This window comes from Aspergillus bombycis, assembly GCF_001792695.1.
Source record: "Aspergillus bombycis strain NRRL26010 chromosome Unknown contig00034, whole genome shotgun sequence".
NCBI lineage: Eukaryota > Fungi > Ascomycota > Eurotiomycetes > Eurotiales > Aspergillaceae > Aspergillus > Aspergillus bombycis.
In genome coordinates, this window is record NW_019170036.1 from 287139 (window position 1) to 307802 (window position 20664).

Consider the following 20664-nt stretch of genomic DNA (forward strand, 5'->3'; position numbering starts at 1 on the left):
ATGAAACTATATAAATACGGACTGGCTGCAATGGCTTGCTATACTCTAGCAATGGGGCAACGTTGATCCAATAAGCGCTTCAGTTCACCAGCAAGTGCAGCGTCTATTACTCGGACTTGGCTATGCTTTTCTTTGTGTCGTCGTGTATACAGTTTCACTGCCACCGTCCCGTTTGCCCCGTTCCTCATCCGTGGTGCAATCTCGTCTTCTCCCCCTTTTCTGTGGTCAAGACCATGGGTTTACAGCTCCTGATGCTATGGCCCAATGCCACAGCCCGCGTTGACCAAGATGATATGATGGAGGTCGTCTAACAGCCCACCGTCGCCTCGCGACAAAAACCTAAAAAAACAACCCACCAAAGTATATCAAAGCATGAGATCCCGCACTTTTCTCTCACTGAGCCCCTCAAACATCAGCAAGAATGTTGAAGACCATGATTACAACGATCGTTGCTCTGTGCCTGTCAGTGTCAGTTCCAGAAGTATTGGCGACATCACCCGGGGTTGGAGTTCAAGCTGGAACAACTGGAGATCGGAGCCAGTACACACGAGAAATACACGACCAGTGTCAGAATATTCGGGTCCTACCGTTAAGAAGTCTACAGAACATACCACCAATATCCGGCAGGCCGGACGATATCTTGGCATTAGAAGACAGTGGAATCAACGTGACAGACATCCAGCCACGCCCACCTCCTCCAGCGAGGCTAGTTGCAAGCTGTGGATCCCCGAACCGACGACGCTCGACGGAGCTACGCCTGGATAATTGTCTTGGTTGGGATGCAGCGGGTGAAAGGCTGATCGCACAACAGAAGTATACCACTTCCTATCCAGTCACTGTGCACCATGGATATTAACAACTGTAGCGGATACGGCATTCAAAGAGGCCGTTGCTGGGGTTGTAAATATTTCCCAGTGTCAAGGGAGAAATTCCGCGTCGTATGCTTTTGTGACAACGTGACTCAAGGCCTGACAACCGTAATCCCTGGCATTGATCGCATGGCAGCTGGGAAGGCCTTCGCTGAAGGTAAGGATTCATGGGATGTTAAATATGGTCGACCCTCACTGACCGTCTCTACGCAGATGGAGTATGGAGATTGGTAAATGGTCAGCTCCAGTGCTAAAACTGGGGATGTGGAAAAGAACTCCGGTTCTCAATCCAGGAAGCCTCGTTGTTTGGGCTTATTGTGTAGCTCTAAGAACAATGGAATACAGTCTATTGACCATCCCTCGCGCTGAAGAACTAGCATGAGATTGTCCAGAGACAACGCAAAACGGGTTCTCTTTCCATGCCTATCATGTTGTGTTGCACGGTTCTGACATGCACATGGGAACTAGTTTGATTCTTATCCCCTAAGTAGGATGCTTTACAATCTTGACACGGTCGTGTACGAATACGGAAGTGTGGTATAGCCGTATAAGCAGCGGAACTTCGTCCGAGTTTCCGGACCAACGTCAAATAGAGATCATCAACCCCTGCACAAGCCCGGGCGACATGTCATCTAGCTGGTCTGATGAAGAGTAGCTGGCCACTAGTTGATGATGACCCCATAAGAAGTGGTATTAACGCCACGAGGGTCATGAGAACGCCATATCGGACACGGTCCAGTGAATAACAAAGTGTAACCTACAGTCTTGGCGAGTGAATGGTGTGATTGAAATAGATTCTGAGAAACAAACATCACCAAGATCTGCAAAGGCCCCTTCATGGGGAAATTGCGGAGGCAGGTCCCAAATTGAAGAATGCCATGAGGCCGAGCCCGGTCCATTGGGTAAACAAGAGCCGTTGCACTCGGCGCTATCATTTGCATGCAGTAGCCGGCAGCAACTATAAACAGAATACGAAGATTAGGTGGAAACAATGCTGCAGTGGTGACCAAGTATCTCCGAGGCACGGCGCGTTACGTTTGGAGGCGATCGACCCCCCGGTCCTCGATGGGAACCGGCCTCTGGAGAAGGGAGGAGGCTCTTCGCGCCAGCAGAAAGGGATATGATGATAGATGACTTACATATAATCGATGTTCTGCAGTCATCCTGGTTTGTGGCTGCGTTTTTCCTGAAGACGAACCGGTGCGGCTAGTCCTGACGGAGCGGGCTGCATGTATTTAATTTCATGCGCTAAAATCCGGCATAGCCACCTTGGATCCGCGCCAGATTTAGATTGCCTCGGTTCGGCAGGACCCGTGTCTTCAATGGCGGCTATTTCCGCGAAAGTCTGACGCATCATCAGCGTATAGACAATTCAGCGCATAGACAATTCATCGCGGTTCCATTTCTCACGGTTGACACTGGTACGGGTTGGTTTCTGGGATGCGATGGATCCCCAGAGGGTATCTTCAAGTCTTGACGGCCAGTTGGGCATCTCGTGGTACCGTTACATCGGCGGGCCATTAGCGTTCTCCCGTCGATACCCTAAATCACCGTAAGATTTGGACCTGATATTAGCTGGTGGGACGGAGACCGGTCCAGAGCTTGGATTGGCCAAGCCCTAAATCTGCTCGGTCAAAGATCGACCCTGACCGTGAAAGCCACCCGTCAGGGTCTGATTCCTTCCAACGGGGACCCGCCAATGGATAATTGCTCCATTGATTAGCCGATGTCTCGTATTTGCCATCGCCGGTGCTTTGGTTCGATTCACCCACACAGACAATCGCAATGCCGTGTATGCACCTGCTACTCCGATTCCCCCCCCCCCCCCCCTCCCCTGCCGGGCTTTCGAGCCATGAGGGACGGCCAACAACTTTTCGATCCTTTGGGTGCACCACCTGAACTCTCACATTGGAAGAGATACTCAGCTCCTCTCCCGAGTGACGACTGAACGGCCAAAAACTGATCTCTATATGACCGCGAGTTGATCAAGTGCAGATGAACCCATCCACCCCCACGATCCAGCCGCAAGGGACGCCGCCAGTGGATCCCAGCTACGGGGAGGGTGAAGAGCACCCCACCACCAGTAAAGGCAAGAGAAAGCCATCTGGCCCCGTCAGGCGAGAGAGCTGCCAGCGACTCAAGACTACCAGAGCGTGCGATACTTGCAAAGAGAAAAAGACTCGCTGCAGCGGGACTCGTCCATGTGCGCGTTGCCAGCGACTGTCGCTGGTCTGTGAATACGAAACGACGTATGCCAGGGGACTTGGCCCGCCACCGCCGCCACCGCTGGAGCTGACCTTCGTTGACCAGCCGGACAAACAGCAGCACTTCAAACAGGATTCGAGCTTCCTGACATCGCTTCAACGGCCCGGACTGCATGAGGCTGCTCCTCGTGCTCCAACGAGCAGTACCGATCTCTTGACGGCGGACTTCCAGGGAGGCTACCTAGATCTGGCGTCAGGAACCTCGTTTATCAACCGGGTATGTCAACGCCTCAACCAAGACAAGACGCCGTCCACCGGTGCCATGAGTGTCTCGGACGGGTTCCATGGCGAGCTCTCGGACAGCCCGTCGGTCACCAAATTTGGGGACAAGCCGTATTCCAGCCTCTATAAGCTAGACTTCACCCTTCCTCCGTTGGAGAGGGCACTGGAGATGGTCGCGACGTACTTTGAATATGCCGTTGTGACCTACCGGTTCTTGCATCGCGGTCATGTCGAGCAATGGCTCCGTCAGATCTACCAGAGCAACATTTCGGTCACAAACCTGCCCACAGACCTGATGGTGGGACGGTGCTGTATTGTGTACAGTGTTCTTGCGATTGGTACACTTTATGAGCGGCGAGCTCCCGAGTCCGATGTAGATTATGACGAGCAGAGGTAAGCCTGAAGTTGGTGCATTTGTTTACTCGTCCACTGGCTGATGGCATGTTGAAGCGAACGCTGGTTTGCCCTCTCCAAGTGGATGTCGTCTATTGAGTCAGGCGCACCACAGCTAGAGACCGTACAAGCGAGACTGAACCAAAGCCTTTACCTCCTGGCGTCGTCGCGAGCCAGTGAGTGCTGGTTCGCATTCGGCACCACCGTTCAGTTCTTGACCGCTCTGAACATACATCGCAAATGGCCGTCTGCGATGGTCAGGGAGGGTAAGGGCACATATCTGGAGCAAGAACTTCGGAAGAGAACCTTTTGGAGCGTGTACACATTGGACAAGTATCTGAGCGTGATGTTCGGTCGACCACGGTTGCTGCACGATGAGGACTTTGATCAAGAGTTTCCGGACGAGGTGGCAGATCAAGACTTATTGATCAATGAGCCGAGCATGCGCTCTGGCGTGCCCGACGATCTGATGATTGCATCCGTACTACATTACCGGTCTGTCTGACTTGAGGCATCTTTTGAGAAAGCCAAATTCCAGCTAACCATTCGCAGGCTCTCACGGGTGCTGGCAGACATTTCAAGGAAGCTGTACACCCCCAATCCGCCGGAAGGGTCTCCTTTTAAGGCAGCCATCCTGTTAACCCTGGAACTGGAACGATGGAAAGAGGCTGGAGCCCCATTGATGGATCGCTGGCGATCTCAGATCCAGCAGCTCGCCTACTCCCACGCAATCATTCATATCACACGGTTATTTCTCTTAAATGACTGCGAGGATATTCCCCAATCGAGCGTCGCCACCTATGTGCACAAATGCATCGAGCTGCCGAGGAAATTATGACTATCATCAACGGACTCGCCAGCCGAAAAGCTCTCCTCCATGGGTTTTGGTTTACCCATTACGTGTGTTTCTGTGCCATTAGTGTGGTCTACATCCACATCATCAAACAGCATCAAGCGTCGTCGACGAGCGATACATCGAACAGGAAGGTGGAAAACAGCAGTCAGCTGCAATATCTGTTCAGCCTCGCCGAGACCTGCCAACAGCATCTCGGGAAGGCCACCTCCCGGAGTAGTCCCAACCGTCGCTATGGCATTATTCTGGAGGAACTGCGCCTAGAGGTCCACCGACAAGTCGTCTCCAGTCACCGACCAGGCGCTCAAACGGAAACAGAAGATGACAGCCATAAAAGCCTTTCCAAGGCAGACAGCTTTCTTTCGCCTAGCTTCCATCCCGCCCCGGTTACCGCAGCCTCCCCGAAGCCGAATATCATGGTGTTTGAACCACTGCTCGTCGACCTCTCTGCCTCTCACCTTTCGAACGACTCATTCAAATTATATGATAGTTTCGGTTTCCCGGATAGCTCTGATACTTCGGCCTGGTGGGCACAACTAGACTCCTGGGTAAGCTCCGTCATTATTCATGTTTCGTCTTGTATCCAGCAAGCTGACCTATTTTAGGCATACACAGATCTTCCTGAGGAGCCGTCTATCTTCCGATTTTAGAAATATCACCGTCTTGCGACGGATTTCGGATCAATGACGTGGCATTGTTTGATGCGGGCTTCCAGCATCCATCCCTAGGCGGCCGGTTTCAGTGCTGAGAGTGATGCTTCAGCCTTCTAGAGGAGAGAATAAAACGAAGCCATTCCTATTTCCTTTTGTAGGTATAGATAACACATCAATGAGAGCATGGAGTTCCATGTCTATAGCGTCAAGCCTTTGCCGGGCATTGTTAGTGTCATTTTCGTCTGTTTCTTTGTTTGTGTCCCTGCTCCATAGCCTGTAGAGGAGCTGGCAATGAATCCATTGCAATTTCTGCTCGTCATTAGATGTATACCAGAAAAAATGTCCACACGTTACCACGCTCGAAATCTGATTTCCGTGAGCCACTTGAGACATTACAAGAGCTCCTCGATGTCACGGAGAATTTTGGATTGATAGTCGCAAAGCCATTCCGGATTTTGACACTGCTTCATCAACGAGGCACCTGAAAAGCTAGACGTCCAATGTCGCGTGTTAGGCCAGTAGCCTTGCATTGACTAGCTGGTCTTTTGAGTGCCAGTACTACATTTTCGAATCATTGAGCGTTTGGCTTGGGGATATATTGCAGAGTACAGTAAAATCATAATGCCATTATTTTCGGTAGCGGCCTCTCCCTCTAGCCGCGGGCCTGCCTGGTTCATGTGTATGTGCGTAATCAAGCTGACCACACATCTCTACATAGATTCGTATTCAATAACATCTTGCGGCTCTCCACTCTGTTAACCAATCCTCTTCTCATAAAGTGCTATCATTCCAGCGTTTTAAGATCTGGTTCCCCGGCTCCAGTCACGAAATTAGCCAGCGAAGCTGCCAGTAACAAAAACCTTCTCATGCTTCATCAGCAAGCTACAGACCAAGCAAATGGCTCCCGCAGCGATGATGGGCACGTAGGCCAGTTGGATCGCCCTGGTGATACCATGAATTGCCGCGGCATAATCCTCGGAACTCGCAGAGCGGAGGAGCTGGCTCCCCACGCCCGAGATGGCATTCGAGATCTCGTCCTCACTGGCCAGTGGGAAGACCTGCTGCAGGGCCTGTTGCGCGAAGTTCACGAACAGGGCGCCGGAGATACCCGTGCCGAAAACGATCCCCATCATCTGTCCGACCGTCATGAAGCCCACACAGAAGGGGATCTCCTCAGGCTTGACCTTCATCTGTGCGATCGCGAAGCCCGCCTGGCAAAAGCAACCGACGCCAGTGCCCAGGATGATGGTGTAGCCATAGATTTTTGCGTCGGAGGTGTGCTCGTCCACGGTATCTGTTTTGGAGCGAGACTTGTTAGGGTGTGTTTCGTGATGGATGCGGAGTGTGTGCGAAGGACTTACACATAAGGACACCGCCGACTAACTCGAGAGCAGCTCCAAAAATGTACCAGGGGTAGTAGTAGCCGGTCTTGCCCATGTACTGACCGTTGATCAGGTTGAAGGCGACCAAGAACAGAATGAAGGGCAGTAGATGGACGGAGGTCTGAATGGCTGTGCTTCCGCGGGTGAATTGGTAGTAGATGGGCAAGTAGTAGATGCCGATGAAGCTGCCGAATGTCGCCAACACTGTACCGTACTTAGACTTTGCGCACGCTTGTGTAGTAAATGTGGGGAGGACTCACTCATAGTGAAGAAGAGAACTATCAAGGTACGACTCTTCCAGAAATGCATAGGGAACATGCGGTTCTCGAAGTTGGTTCCCAGGTGGAAGATTTGTTGCATCACAAACAAAATCAACAGGACACCGGCGCCCACAAAAAGACCAATGCTGTTCGGGCTGCTCCAGCTCCACAAAACGCCACCGAAGTTCATTGCCATGATCGCGCATAGAAGGGTACCAATGGAAAGCAGTGCTCCGATGTAGTCGATCTGGCCAAACCGCTTGAGGATGGGGACATCTTTCTGGGGCCTGAAGTCAGGCAAGAGGAGAAAGTAGACCGGAGCCACGACCGCCCCGACCAGCAGATTCAGGTAGAATGCCCAACGCCAGGTCGCCTTACTGTCGCCGAGGGCACCGCCAACCACTGGACCCAGCACTGTGCCGATACCCCAAATGAAACCGGTCAGACTAAGATATTTCGGACGTTCAATGTTGTCTGTGGTCACCGACATCAATGTCAACAGGCCCATGTACATTCCACAGCCACCGGCACCCGCGATGGCACGACCGACGATGAAGCTGTTGATGTCTGGAGCGCCACCACAGAGAGCCGACGCGCCCATGAACACGACCGTGCTTCCAATGTAAAGCTTCTTCGCGGAGAAGGTGCCATAGGCCTTGGACCAGATTAAGGTCGTAGCAGCCGATGCCAGAGCAAAGGAGACACCCAGCCAAGGAACCAGGCTGACATGGCCAAAGGTTTCAACGACTTTCGGCTGAACATTCGCCACCACGGTATTGTCGAGCGCGTACAAGAACAGGGATGAAAGCAGCGCAATGACCACTAGGGCCCACTGTAGGTATGGGGTTAGTGAGGGATCAATAAGCATGGATGATGTGATGTCTTACTTTAACGCCGTGCACGTCTCTTGGGGACTGTGGCTTCTCGATCGGGGTCTCCGAGGGCGGCTCAGAGGAAGTAGAGCGCAAAGAATCACTGGGAGTCTCCATTATCGTGATAACAAGTCTTGACGAAATGTTGGTCGGTTGAAATGTGAAGCAGGCCCTCAGAGCTTTTGTTTGGCGGGATTGGCTTTTGCCGTTGTACTGATGACTGGCTGAGGTGAGTATGATGACAAGTTCCATTGTCAGGGACACTAGTAACTATTTATCGTCATGATGCCCCGGTTGATTTGTCTTTCCACCGATGCTCGTGTGTAGCATGCGGCCATGCTCCCGAGACGGAGTTGCTAGGTGGCGCTGGCCATGTCGGTCGGTGCCCACGACCGGAAGGGGCCCGGAAGCTCGACCAAGTCAAGGGAAGTTCCTCAGCTCTTGGCCCTCCCTCAGGATGCCTCTGCGCCAAGCTCGAAGATCTCCGTCGGAAATAGTGTGGAGTCAAGGTACTCGAGGCTTCTGTTCGCCCGGATTCCCTGTGGGTCCCGGAAATGCTTAGATATCCAGCCTCAAAAACCATCAAGTGGTATATACTTTTATCAGGAGATACGATTGCAATGGGAATTATAATAACGATGCCCAAAATTGCTTGTGGTTGGAATATCGCATCTCTTAGTCGCCTTAACTGCTCCTACTGAATTCCTTCGTCAATCTTGCCCGGTCTGATATCATGTCCGCCCAAACGGTCACGTTCCAGCGCCAGTCGACAGAGCCCGCCAGTGTCATCCGCATTTACCGTCACGATGCTGTAGGCGACGCCCCGATCCCCGTGGACTCGGTTCTTCTGAAGTTCCTAGCTGCTCCTGTGAATCCCCAGGATCTGTTGGTGATTGCCGGCCGGTACCCCGTCCAGCCACACCATCGCTATAACAACGAACCCATCCCAGGATACGATGGCGTGGCTCGCGTCGAGCGCGTCGGCACGGACGTTGATGCGTTGAAGCCCGGGGACCACGTTATCCCCCGTGCCCACGGCTTGGGGACCTGGCGCACGGAAGCCGTAGTTCCGGCATCTGCCGTGCTGAAAGTGTCGAAAACTTTGGAGCCAACTACCGCTAGTCTGCTGAAAACGGGTTGCTCGACGGCTTATCTTCTGTTAGAAAGCTGCCCCTCCCTGCGTCCGGGAGATTGGGTCGTTCTGAATGCCGCGACGGGATGGATCGCGCGGATGGTGGTGCAATTTGCCCTGCTTAAGGGCTGTCCGAGTATCTGTGTGATCCGAGACCGGGATGATATCGAGACCACGCGACAGTCACTTCTTGATCAGGGCGCTCGTGTGGTCGTCACCGAGTCCCAACTCGCCAAAGAAGGCCCGGCCGCGATCGCGGCTGGGAAGCGTATTGCCCTCGCATTGGATGCGGTCTTCGGACAATCTGGTCAACGACTCGCCGCCATGCTCTCGCCGGGGGCTACCTTCATCAATTACGGGTCGCTGGGAGGCGCGGGCGGCCAATTAGTCCTGAACCAGGAGCTAATCTTCTGGAAACAAATCACTTTCAAGAACTTCCGACTGTCCCAAGCGCTGAGTCGGTACACCGAGGAGGCACAGATTGACCTCCTTTCGTGGTTCACCGACCTCTTCGAAGAAGGGAAGATCACTGCGCCATCGGTCAACCGCGTGGACTTGGAGGAGGACGGGGATGGTGGAAATCTCGAGAGGAAGGTCCAGTCGGTGTTGGCGAGAGTCGGTGGGAAGGTCGGACCGGCCGTCGGGTGCACCAAGCACGTGGTGCAATTCTGAGTCTCTCTCAGTCTTGTTGGTCTCTGTATTCGTACGCGTAAATGACAAGTCCTATCATGATTCCCTTCCAATGCGTTTCAGCTTTCCTTACCGGTATAGCAGGGTTTTCGTAGGCTAGGAGCATAGAGGGTCTATGAGGGCACTCCTAGCAACAGGAGGATGGTAGCTCCCCACGAATTTCCGGAAGGCCACGCGAAAAGCCACGCGGAGCAGAGACCGGATCTTCCTTCTTTATAGACCCTTGCGAGGTTAACGGTCTTGGCAAACGGAGTCTGGAACAATCGCCACATTGCCCGGAATAATTCTCAGGCATCATCACGATTGTTTTGAGAGTCCTACTCAACAGGAATTCTCTCGATTCAATATTCCTTTCAGCCAATCGCCGTCCGAAGACTTGTTGTCGATGTTGGTTTTAATGTGTTACCCATGGATGGACTGTAATATATCTGTGGATAGATCACGGGATATATATATATATCTTCTGCTGAGATGGGGGACAGGACACCGATGATAATATCAATACCGGTCGCGTAGGATAACTGTGAAAGGTTATTAACAGTGCTAAAAACGTCAAAGTCTCCCTGAACCTACATCTACAATTTTCTCGAATTTTTCTGCCACCAGGTCGCGGGCATTTCTTCCTCTACAAAGAGTCTGGGGATAGAGCATCACGTGAAGCGGAGGTTCAACCTGAACAACTGACGAAATGTGACTAAAATATCGTCCGGGTTAAAACGCGCTAGGCCGAACTTACCGCGCTTAAGGCCGGATAGCTATTGTTCAAGGGACACTAGCTAAACTAGCGTACGAGCTTCTTTGCCAAGATGCGCGGAAGACACAACATGAGCCCGCGACACGGTGAACTCGAGTATTGGAGATCTCGCAAATGCGAGACGGAAGAGTGCCTGTCATCCTGAACCCAACACAACGTTCAACTGCCACTGGGAAGAGAAGAAAGAAGAGCTTCAGCAGTTGACTTCGTAGTTTGGCAGCTTCCTTGGTTTTGGCATTCAGTCATGGACATTCCCCCCGTCGCTGACTCGGCGGCGAAGGTTCTCCGAGGTTTTCCCCGTCTTACAGATTCTGGACACCCCACATTGACTTAGAGCGAACACGGCAAGCTGTATTTCGGGTGTATTACGGGACACCCGATGCATTTTGCAACGCTTGAGAGGCTTGGTCCAAACGCGTCAGCTTGCGATCGCAGTCGTCCCACGACATACTGGTTACGGCTTTCCTAATGTGGATGTGTACCAGTGGATAAACATATAATATTTTTTAAAGACGTACTGAATCTATATACAGCTTAAGGGCAAAATCCTCGGTTATCAATCCCATAGAACTAATCCGTATAGGCACTTTCACGTTCGATAATGGCTGCGTTGTACTTCCGGAGCATGTCCTCCAATCCCGGAATCGGCGCATCGAAGTCAATCAAGCAGCTGTTCATGGTGCGGGCGAGAAATGCGTAGATCGACTGGGTGTAAAACAGGTCCATCAAAGCCTCATCCCCGAGGACCTGCTTGGCTTTGAGTACCGTGTCCTTGTCGACACGATTGCGCAGACAAAGATCCTCCACCACCGCACTGATCAGTCGCTGGCGGTCAGAGAAGAGCTCCGTCGAGCTCAAGTCCCCGGAGCGGAGGCCCGCCAGGTGTGCATCGGTGTACCCGAAGACTCGGGCCACGGGCTCATTGACGTCCCACTCGTACGGAGCATCGAGTAGGGACGCGGTGCGCAAGACGACCAGTTGCCAATCCTTCGAGCGTAAGCTGCGCTCGGGCGACCAGGCACAGGTCAAAAGTTTCATGAAAGTTGGGAAAAAGGTGGGCGCATTGGCGATCAGCTGGAGATCAGCTGTTAGTGCATCGCTCTACCATCGCAGAAGATCATGGAAAGATTATGAGAATATACCTTGAAGATGTTGCGCTCGAACGGAAGGGTTTTCAGGGCTGCGCTGACCTCCTCCGGAGCCGTGGCGGAGTCCACGTACGGCAGGAGGTGATTGTTGGTGATATCGCGGTTACTCCAGGAAGTCATGATGGCAGGAGTCGATGCAAATGAGATGTATCGTGAAGAAGGAGGAAGTGTGCGTTTGGGTTGGGATTGAATGTCTTAACTGTGGTGATCAGATCTGGTGATTGTTGGTGAGCTGGAGTTGTTGATGGTATGGGACCATCCGAGGTTTTTATAACGTAAAGTTTGTCTGTACTGACCGGCATGGTGGGCACGGAAGGTCAGAAATGAGCCAGCGAGCAGAAGAGATCATTTCCGGTGGTGATTCCTTGTTGCCAGTATTGGTGGTTGACAGTTGGCAGTTGTTAAGATAGGGTAGCGTTTTCCGGGTCAGTGGCCCCGCAGTGTTTCCGCTCCGGCGCTCTCCCTCCGCTCTCGCTCTTCTGTCTCTCTTGCTGTCTCCGTCTTTCATTTTCCCTCCCACACTCCCCCTCTCACTCTCATTCCCACGCCATCCTTGGCGCTTGGCACCCTCGATTCGGAGAGGCCCATCGTGAGTTTGCACAGACCCAATCATCGTGCGAAATTCTCCGAGATGTCGCGAAGCACGCGTCCGTGCTCCCATGGTGGGCCCAACACACGGACGACATCGACACTGGATCCTCCCATGTCGTTTGTTAGTCCTGTTCCGCCTCCTGTACATGGCCGGCGACATGGTGCAAGACACAGGTTCCGGGTCGTGCATACGAATTCGACAAGTCAGTGCAGTGACCCCGGGCCCGGAACCTGCAACATCACGACATAAGCTTGGATCGCTGAAGTCAAATGGCTCCAACCGCGGGAGGGGGAAATAGCGCAAAGCATGGCACGGACATCTTCCTAGCTACGGGGACAGGCGATGTTCAACATGACTTCAACCAAGATCAACAAACACTATAAAGCACGGGCGTGGTGGCACCCAGTCGTCAACCCATCAACGCTCGCAACAGAGATCAGAAAAAGCATTCATCATTCAAGAAGTACTCTCGTGATTCATTTTTCCGCACACGAAGAGCAACGACATCGCCATCATGAGTCTCATCCAGATGAACACCATTGACCTTCTGTCCGCCGATCCTTTCAGCCACGCAGAAGTTCTGTACGACCAGCACTTGGGCGACATTGAGAGCCTGCTCCATGGAAACGACCGGGAGGTGGAATGGCCGGCGACGCCGGCACAGTGCCAAATCCTGGAGTCGGATGAAATGCCCTGGTGCAAGATAAGCCTGATCTTGCCTCGACAGTCCGCGCCCGATGTGAATCGAATTCAGTCCTGCTGGACGCAGATCTGCTCCCACCGTGAGTTTCCAGCTTTCTTGACTTGAACGTGAATCCCTAGAATCCCTAACACATAACTGTAGACTGTGGCCTCCGTACGGTCTTCCGTTTAGATCCCCGATCGGGGCAGACGTATCAGCGGGTGGTGTACCGTACTCCGGAAATCCAGTGGGATACTAAGACGATTGGGAGCAATGCTTCTTCCTCCAACTCATCGTTGGCGGATGTTCCAGCGGAGGATGATCTGGCACACTTGATCGTCTGTCGCGACCCCAGTACCGGCAGCTATCGCTTGACACTCCGTGCACGGCGTGCAGCTGTCGATGGTACTTCCCTCGAGACTATCAAGCGTAACTTCGTCCTGCTGTATTGCGGTTTACCCTTGCCGGAACACACTCCGCTGGCGGCGTACCAACGTTTCCTCAAAGAGACAAAAGACACTACCAGCAGCATTGCGTTCTGGAATGCTCAGCTCAGTGGTGCCGTGCCACCCGTCTCTCTCCCCTGGGAGACAGGACTATCGGACATGAGTGCGTCTCAAGATCGCCAGGCGCTTCGCCTCCATCTCGATGACAACTCCCACCCAGGGCTATCTCAGATTGAGCATGCCTCTGGGCTCCCACGCAAACTCATCTTTGAAACCCTCTGGGCCTATGTCTTGCACTGCCATTCTGGTGCCAGCGATATTCTCTTCGCGGCCGTGGAGCGCGATGCGAGCTTCCCTGATGCTGCCTCGTGTGTGGGATACCTCGACCACACCTATCCCGTCCGATTGTCGGTGTCCAGCGAGGAGACGTTCGTCGGCTTGTCCAGCCGCCTCGCCACCTTCCACCAGTCGGCGTCCCCACATGCCTACCTGGGATACAAAACTATATCCCAAGAACTGACAAAACCCCTCGAGTCGGTTCTAAGGTACTCTCCAGATCCGAATGGGCCGACCCTAGCGGGACAGTTGGCGCCGTTTCCCCTGGCAATGTTCATCAATGGAACCGGTGTCATCACTTTGACACTGTGTCACTCGCCCCTCACGGCGACTGCAGATGCCCAGCTGCTCCTTGAACATTTCTCCCAGGCTCTGTACAGTGCGCTCAACAAATTCTACCTGCCTCACGCTCGCCTGGAGGATATCGAACTGGGCTCGCGGGAGGAAAAGCTGGCTCAGGTGCACACAGCCAAGGCGTTGGCCCGTCAGCACCAAATATCGACCATCCCCCGTCTGTTTGAGGAACAAGTCATGTACAGCCCTAAAGCTGCCGCGGTGCAGTTTGAGGAGGATGCCCCACTCAGCTATGCAGAGCTCAACGCTCGCGCGAATCGGATGGCACGCGCGCTGCCTCCACTCCAGGGCAAGGTTGTCCCAGTCTGTCTCGACCGCTCACCGGGCCTTATTATCACTCTACTCGCTATCCTGAAGTTAGGTGGAGCATATACGGTACTTGATCCAGAGGGACCCATTGAAAGGAACATTCGAATTATCGAAACATGCTCCGCGACTTTGGTCCTGGCGAGCCGTCGTTACGTATCCCCGTATCCCAGTGCGTTGGCAATTGAAGACTATATGGTTACCACAGGTACGGTAGAAGCGTCAGAAAACCTGGACATCGAAATTGGAAGTGAAGATCCATGCTACGTGGTGTTCACTTCCGGCTCGACTGGTACGCCGAAGGGTGCGGTTATCACTCACGGGGCGGCCACGAATGGGATGGCGTACCATACCTTGAATGGCAAAAAGCGCTGGCTGCTGTTCTATAATCCAACCTTCTCTGCCGCACAGCGGACGATGCTGTCGACTCTGACCCACGGAGGCACTCTCCTGTTAGCTACTAAGCAAAGGCTGACGACGCGTCTCTCTGACACCATCCGCACCATGCAGGTGGATGCCCTTGGGATTACGCCGTCGGCACTGTCTCTCATGAATCCCAGTGATGTACCCGACTTAAAACAGGTCACGCTGGTGGGCGAGAGCATTCCCCGCGAGCTCGTTACCACCTGGGCAGATCATGTCGATCTGCGGAACACCTTCGGCCTGAGTGAATGTGCCCAACTGAACTTCGGAAAGCGCCTCTTGCGCAGCAGCAACCCGGGCATTGTCGGACGCCCCACGGACACTACACAAGCGTATGTCTTGAAACCCGGCACAACTGAGCTGACCCCGATGGGCGTCGCGGGTGAGCTGTGCCTGGCGGGACCGCAGTTAGCATGGGGCTATCTCACCGCGAGCACTGGTGCCCAGAAAGATACTGCAGCGGCCTTTGTGGAAAACCCCTTCGGCATGGGACGCATGTACCGGACGGGGGACGTTGCGAGGATCCATGCGGACAGTTCTATTGAGATCCTGGGCCGCATGGACTTTCAAGTTAAGCTCAACGGACAAAAGGTCAATCCGGCGGAGGTGAACCGGGTTGTATCCCAACATGAAGCGGTCCATAGTTGTGCGACGGTTGCCATTGAGATGCGAGAACGACTCGTATTGGTGGCAGCAGTCGTCCCCGCTTCCGGAAAACAGTGGAGCAGCATGGTTTCATCGATCCGTGACCACAGTAAGCAGAAGCTGCCGGCGTACATGGTGCCTTCTTTGTGGATGCAAATGTCCAAACTTCCAGCCAATGGAAATGGGAAAGTGGATGTTCGCGCCATTGAGCGCGAAGCACTTGCGAAAGGGTGGGAAGGCCTGGTTGAAGCGGCGGCCTCAGATGCTGCTATAGATGCTATCACCGACCCAACCGAACAGCAGATCGCGAGTGTCTGGGCTGACGTGCTTGCTCTACCGCAGCAGTCCATCAGTCGTGACACCTCCTTCCTCTCTCTGGGAGGGACTTCCATCGACGGCATTAGAGTCACTTCGGAGTTGCGGAAACGTGGAATTGCCATTGATCTTGGGGATGTACTCGGCAACGCCACCTTGAAGGAGACGGTATCTTACGTGACAGTCGTGGTAGATACTAGTAATGACCTGCACCCATTTGCCCTTGTTCAGGACCCTGAGGTACGGCAGGAACTCAATGCCGATCCTAACATCAGTGATGCATATCCAGCCACGCCTTTGCAAGAGAGCCTGCTCGCTAGTTTGGGTGAGGACCAGGGAATGTATACTTACCAGAGGACGTGGGATGTTGGACAGCTTGATATCCGCAAGCTGCGAGAGAGCTTTAACACCGTTCTCGAGTCGAGCGACATCCTCCGCACATCGTTCAAGGCCCAGGGCCGCAGTCTACTCCAGGTGGTACGAAACGACATCGCTTTGCCCTGGGTGGAGTCCACGGCAGACCTTGGGGAGTACCTTGCACGAGATAAGCAACAACCATTCTCCCTCTCCGGTCCATTATTCCGAGTGGCTATCGTCTGTGGGAAAGTTCTTGTTGTCACTATGCATCACTCCCTGTTTGATTACTGGTCGCATCGCTTCGTGTACCAGGATGTCGCAGACGTCTACCTGGGGCTTCAAGTCCGCCCACGACCTCAGTTCAAACAGTTTGTAAACCATAACGCGACTACATCTACAGTCGAGCATGATCGCTTCTGGAGGACGTATCTTACGAACACGGAACCAAGTGTCATCAACACTGTACCCCTGGCCCAAACAGCCGTTGCCCAACGCAAGCTTCCCGAGGGTCCTCTTCGCCGGTCGCTTCAGCTCTATGGGCTCTCACTAGGTGCCGTCCTTTATGGAGCGTGGGCCATTGTTCTTTCGAACCATACTCGCCATGCTGATGTTATATTTGCGACCACTCTCTCCGGTCGGGATGTCCCTGTGCTTGATATTGACCGTCTCGATGGTCCTACTCTGACTACAGTGCCTCAGAAAGTGCATGTGGCGCCCGAGAGTACACTCTTGCAGCTGGCACAGACTGTGCAGGCCAATTTGTTCAAAATATTGAAGCACTCGCAGCACGGCATGCGTAATGCCCTTGCCGCGGGAAACCTAACAGCGAGTGGTTTTGACACATTGGTGAACATCTTGGTGAAAGATCATGATGGGGATCAAGTCAACCAGATCTTTCAGCGTTTCGGGGATCGATCCACATGGGAATCTGAATTCACAACTTTGGAAGTTGAGAATGATGATGAGACATTCGTCGTGAAGCTTTCTTCAAGGATGGAGCCTCGCCGTGTGGAATTCCTCCTTGACTCATACGAAAAAGTGCTCCGGGAGTTCATGCAGACCCCAACGCAACGTATCTCAACTCTGGACATCATTGGGGAGGCAGAGACCGAATTCCTGTATAATGAAATTTCGAACAGGAAGAGTCTCCATGTACCCCGTCCTTCGCTTCTGCATGCGAGCTTTGAGGATCACGCTCGAGAATTTCCTGACACCCACGCCATCGACTGGGATGGAACGATTCAGCTCTCATATGCAGAGCTGAACGCCCGCGCCAATCGCGTTGCTCATTACCTGATCCAAAAGGGAGTGCGCGTAGGAGACGCCATTCCTCTCATGCTGGAGAAGTCTATCGATACCATAGTCGCGATACTTGGTGTCATGAAAGCTGGGGCTGCATATGTCCCTTTGAGCCCGGATAATCCCGTGGATCGCAACTCATTCATCATTGGCGATGTTAAGGCACGAATGATACTGACCGAAGGCGATTATGCCGAGACGTTCTCTAGTATCACTCATCTGGACATCGCTCGCATCGATACTCTAGAGATCGACCAATGCCCTGCCTCCCCTACTACAGTCCACACCGTTCCTGACAATACCGCGTATATTATCTATACTTCCGGCAGTACGGGCATGCCAAAGGGTGTACAGGTGCCCCACCGTGCTGCAGCGGCGGCTGTTATCAGCATGGCGGTTGCTGAAGGCAGATACTCTGGCGAGTGGAGAACGGTCCAGTTTGCCAATTACGTTTTCGATGCCTCGGTACAGGATATCTTTAACACTCTCAGCACTGGTGGAACTCTGTGCATGGCGCCTCCCGACAAGATGCAGTCGGACTTGCCCGGAGTCATCAACGCAATGTCAGCCAGACAGGCTATCCTTACCCCAACGGTCGCAAAGCTGCTTGATCCTAGCGAGGTGCCCTCTTTTGAAACATTGATCGTGGGTGGAGAGCCTCTTACATCAGATGTAATTGCACGCTGGAGCCCGGGCCATCGGATCCTTAACGTTTACGGCCCTACGGAGACTTCCATGGTAATCACGACAAAAGAGGTTGATCCTAGCGGTCGCCCGAGTAACATCGGTGCACCATTCCCAACAGTGATGGCCTTCATCCTGGACCCTGAGGGTACTACTATGGTACCATATGGTTCGGTTGGTGAGCTTTGTGTGGCTGGACCCCAGGTTACCGATGGGTATGTAAACCGCGAGGACCTTACCAAGGCTGCGTTCATGGAGAATATATTGGGCACCGACCGCATGTACCGAACCGGAGATCTGGCGCGATGGCTCCCTGGTGGCGAGCTGGAATGTTTGGGCCGAAAGGATAACCAGGTCAAGATCCATGGCCATCGCATCGAGCTGACGGAAATCGAACAGGCGATTTTGAAGACCGGACTGGTTCAAGGAGCAGCCGTTTTGGCAGTCAACCATAACGGCAAGAAGCAACTCGTTGCTTTCTGCATCTTTGTCGCTGGCTCCTGTGAAATACAGGAAGCCGATGACTATCAGGCTCATGTTAAAGACTTGCGAGCGGGGCTGAATACCCTGGCCCACTACATGATTCCCAAATACATTCTCCCAGTTGGAGACTTCCCCAAGATGCCCTCTCGCAAGACCGATCGGAAGCTTCTAACTAAATGGGTTGAGCAGCTGGACACACTTACCATTAGCCAGTATTCCTTCGAGGGTGACGGAATCCAACATGAGGTTGTTCCCGTGGAGACTGAGGAAGAATCCAAACTGCAAGACATGTGGTCTAAGGTTCTTGGTATCCCCTCATCTGGCATTGGAAAGAAGGCCGACTTCCTATCTCTTGGTGGTGACTCTATTGCAGCTATTAGCCTGGCTAGTGTTGCTCGCAGTGCTGGATACCTCCTTAGTGTTAAAGATATACTGAAGAACCCGATCTTGGAGAATCTTACTCCAATGATGCGCCTTGACAGAAGGGGTGCTCAAGTGCTAAAGCCGAGCTATAAGGCCCCAGACAGTGTGCTTAATGCCATTCGCGAGCATGGCTTGACTATCGGTGATAATGTTGAGTATGGTAAGCATAGACCTGCCGTGTTTAAGATCTCATACGAAGATGGTTGTGACTAACAATATCAAGTGTACCCATCTCCCCCAGGACAAGCCCAGTTCCTTGAGGAGGGTGACCGCCCCGAACAGATGTGGGTTCTCATGGCCGTTCGTAAAATGCCCAAATCCGCCAGTTACCAAGAGTGGGTGCACAACACCAGTCGCCTCACGGAGATCAACGACATTCTGCGCACCTCCTGGCTTCGTACCTCGGAGGCCCAGTGGGTGGGTGTTGTCATGAAGCACGCGGGCTTGGACGTACCCATTATTCCCTGCGATAGCGAGGAGAAACAGTCGGAGATCATTGAGGAGTTCTGGAATGACCGCTTCCAATTTGGAGAGCCTTTCATCAAATATGCCATTTTTCTGCACCCCGACAATAGCTGGGATGTGGCCATCAAAATGAACCATGCTGCTTACGATGGAACCTTGCTTCGTACATTTGATGACCACTTTGCCGCTATCCGTCGAGACATGCCAATCCCCAGCCATGCAGAGTTCAAGGACTTTGCGAATTTCATATTCCAGTCGGACAAGGACGCATCGCTGCGCTTCTGGGCCGAGACAATGAAAGACAAGCATTACACCTGGCCGCAGGCAGAGAGCCCGAAGATCACCGCTGCCGTTCGGGAGATCATCCCCCGGAACCTAGAATCTGTGGCTCGCGCACAGGGAGTAACCGTCCCGATTCTCTTTCAAGCCGCTTTTCAGCTCTGGCTTTGTCACGCAAGTGGCCAGAACGATGTCAGCTTTGATTATCTTCTTAGCGGTCGCAACGTGGACATGGCCGACGTCGACCCTCAGACCATCAATGGCACCTTGGCCAACTTTCTCCCGGTTCGTGCGCAGATTGATCCTCAGAGTGCCCTCGGTGACTACCTGGAGAGCGTACAGGACATCTTCTGGGGAATTACCGAACATGGCGATGTGGGCCTGCATGAAATCTTCCATGCAGCCGGTCTGTCGCGGACTACCGCAAGCAATCGTTGCCTTTTTCTCTACCAACCATTTGAACCTGCTTCGAATGGTGAGGAGTCCGAGTCCGATCGGTGGCTGGTCATGGCGAAATCAAAGGTTCGGATGTACCAACCGTACGCTCTGGTGGTGGAAGTCGCCAAGGCACTTAACAACCGGAACCGGCTCACTGTCATGTATGATGCAGATATCTTCAACGAGGACGGTGCACAACAGATCGCCTCTGAGATTGCAGCCCTGGTGGACCAGATTGCAGATCTTTGCGGGCAAAACGCATCCCTGCAGCAGCTTCTTCATTGACTTGGCCTTCATGGGCCTTCCTTACCTGCTATTCCAAACAGCAAGCATGTACATAGATTTTTCTTTCTCTCTTACCGCGCTCCTTCCCTTTCTTTCTGCAACATCCATGTTGATGTTTACGTTCATTTTGTCTTTGTTATATCCGTTTCCTGTGTCTTCTATCTGTTATGTAAAAGCGCATACGCCATATCTTGAATCAAAGTTGCCTTCGCCGAACAATCTTTTCTAGGAAACGTAGTGCGATCGTATATATCCAATTTTTCTTATATTATGCAGGCTCCGGAGATCGAAACATCGAGACAAGCTCCATGTTCTCGGGCTTGGTCTTTTTTTTTTTTTTTTCTTCTTTTTTTTTTTTTC

At 52.9% G+C, this 20664-nt stretch overlaps 6 protein-coding genes across 6 annotated transcripts; 4 read left to right on the forward strand and 2 right to left on the reverse strand.

Annotated features, from left to right (window-relative positions):
* Window positions 1–421: 421 nt before the first annotated feature.
* ABOM_004950 (uncharacterized protein) lies at window positions 422–1123 on the forward strand (the record flags this gene model as incomplete). Its single annotated transcript, XM_022532079.1, has 3 exons — window positions 422–813; window positions 866–1026; window positions 1083–1123. 3 exons carry the CDS (start codon window positions 422–424, stop codon window positions 1121–1123), a joined length of 594 nt encoding a protein of 197 aa, XP_022389883.1.
* A 1741-nt stretch (window positions 1124–2864) lies between these two features.
* Window positions 2865–5251, forward strand: ABOM_004951 (Zn(II)2Cys6 transcription factor; the record flags this gene model as incomplete). Its single annotated transcript, XM_022532080.1, has 5 exons — window positions 2865–3748; window positions 3806–4243; window positions 4301–4495; window positions 4609–5149; window positions 5207–5251. 5 exons carry the CDS (start codon window positions 2865–2867, stop codon window positions 5249–5251), a joined length of 2103 nt encoding a protein of 700 aa, XP_022389882.1.
* An 833-nt stretch (window positions 5252–6084) lies between these two features.
* ABOM_004952 (uncharacterized protein) lies at window positions 6085–7885 on the reverse strand (the record flags this gene model as incomplete). The annotated part of the gene is made up of 4 exons (XM_022532081.1): window positions 6085–6548; window positions 6616–6840; window positions 6897–7728; window positions 7784–7885. 4 exons carry the CDS (start codon window positions 7883–7885, stop codon window positions 6085–6087), a joined length of 1623 nt encoding a protein of 540 aa, XP_022389885.1.
* A 616-nt stretch (window positions 7886–8501) lies between these two features.
* ABOM_004953 (MDR family NADPH-dependent oxidoreductase) lies at window positions 8502–9572 on the forward strand (the record flags this gene model as incomplete). Its single annotated transcript, XM_022532082.1, has 1 exon — window positions 8502–9572. The coding sequence occupies one exon, from the start codon at window positions 8502–8504 to the stop codon at window positions 9570–9572; it is 1071 nt and encodes a 356-aa protein (XP_022389884.1).
* Window positions 9573–10914: 1342 nt separating this feature from the next.
* On the reverse strand, window positions 10915–11612 carry ABOM_004954 (carboxymuconolactone decarboxylase family protein; the record flags this gene model as incomplete). The annotated part of the gene is made up of 2 exons (XM_022532083.1): window positions 10915–11418; window positions 11487–11612. The coding sequence occupies 2 exons, from the start codon at window positions 11610–11612 to the stop codon at window positions 10915–10917; spliced, it is 630 nt and encodes a 209-aa protein (XP_022389887.1).
* A 986-nt stretch (window positions 11613–12598) lies between these two features.
* Window positions 12599–20304, forward strand: ABOM_004955 (uncharacterized protein; the record flags this gene model as incomplete). The annotated part of the gene is made up of 3 exons (XM_022532084.1): window positions 12599–12866; window positions 12929–18997; window positions 19061–20304. The coding sequence occupies 3 exons, from the start codon at window positions 12599–12601 to the stop codon at window positions 20302–20304; spliced, it is 7581 nt and encodes a 2526-aa protein (XP_022389886.1).
* Between the last annotated feature and the right edge of the window lie 360 nt (window positions 20305–20664).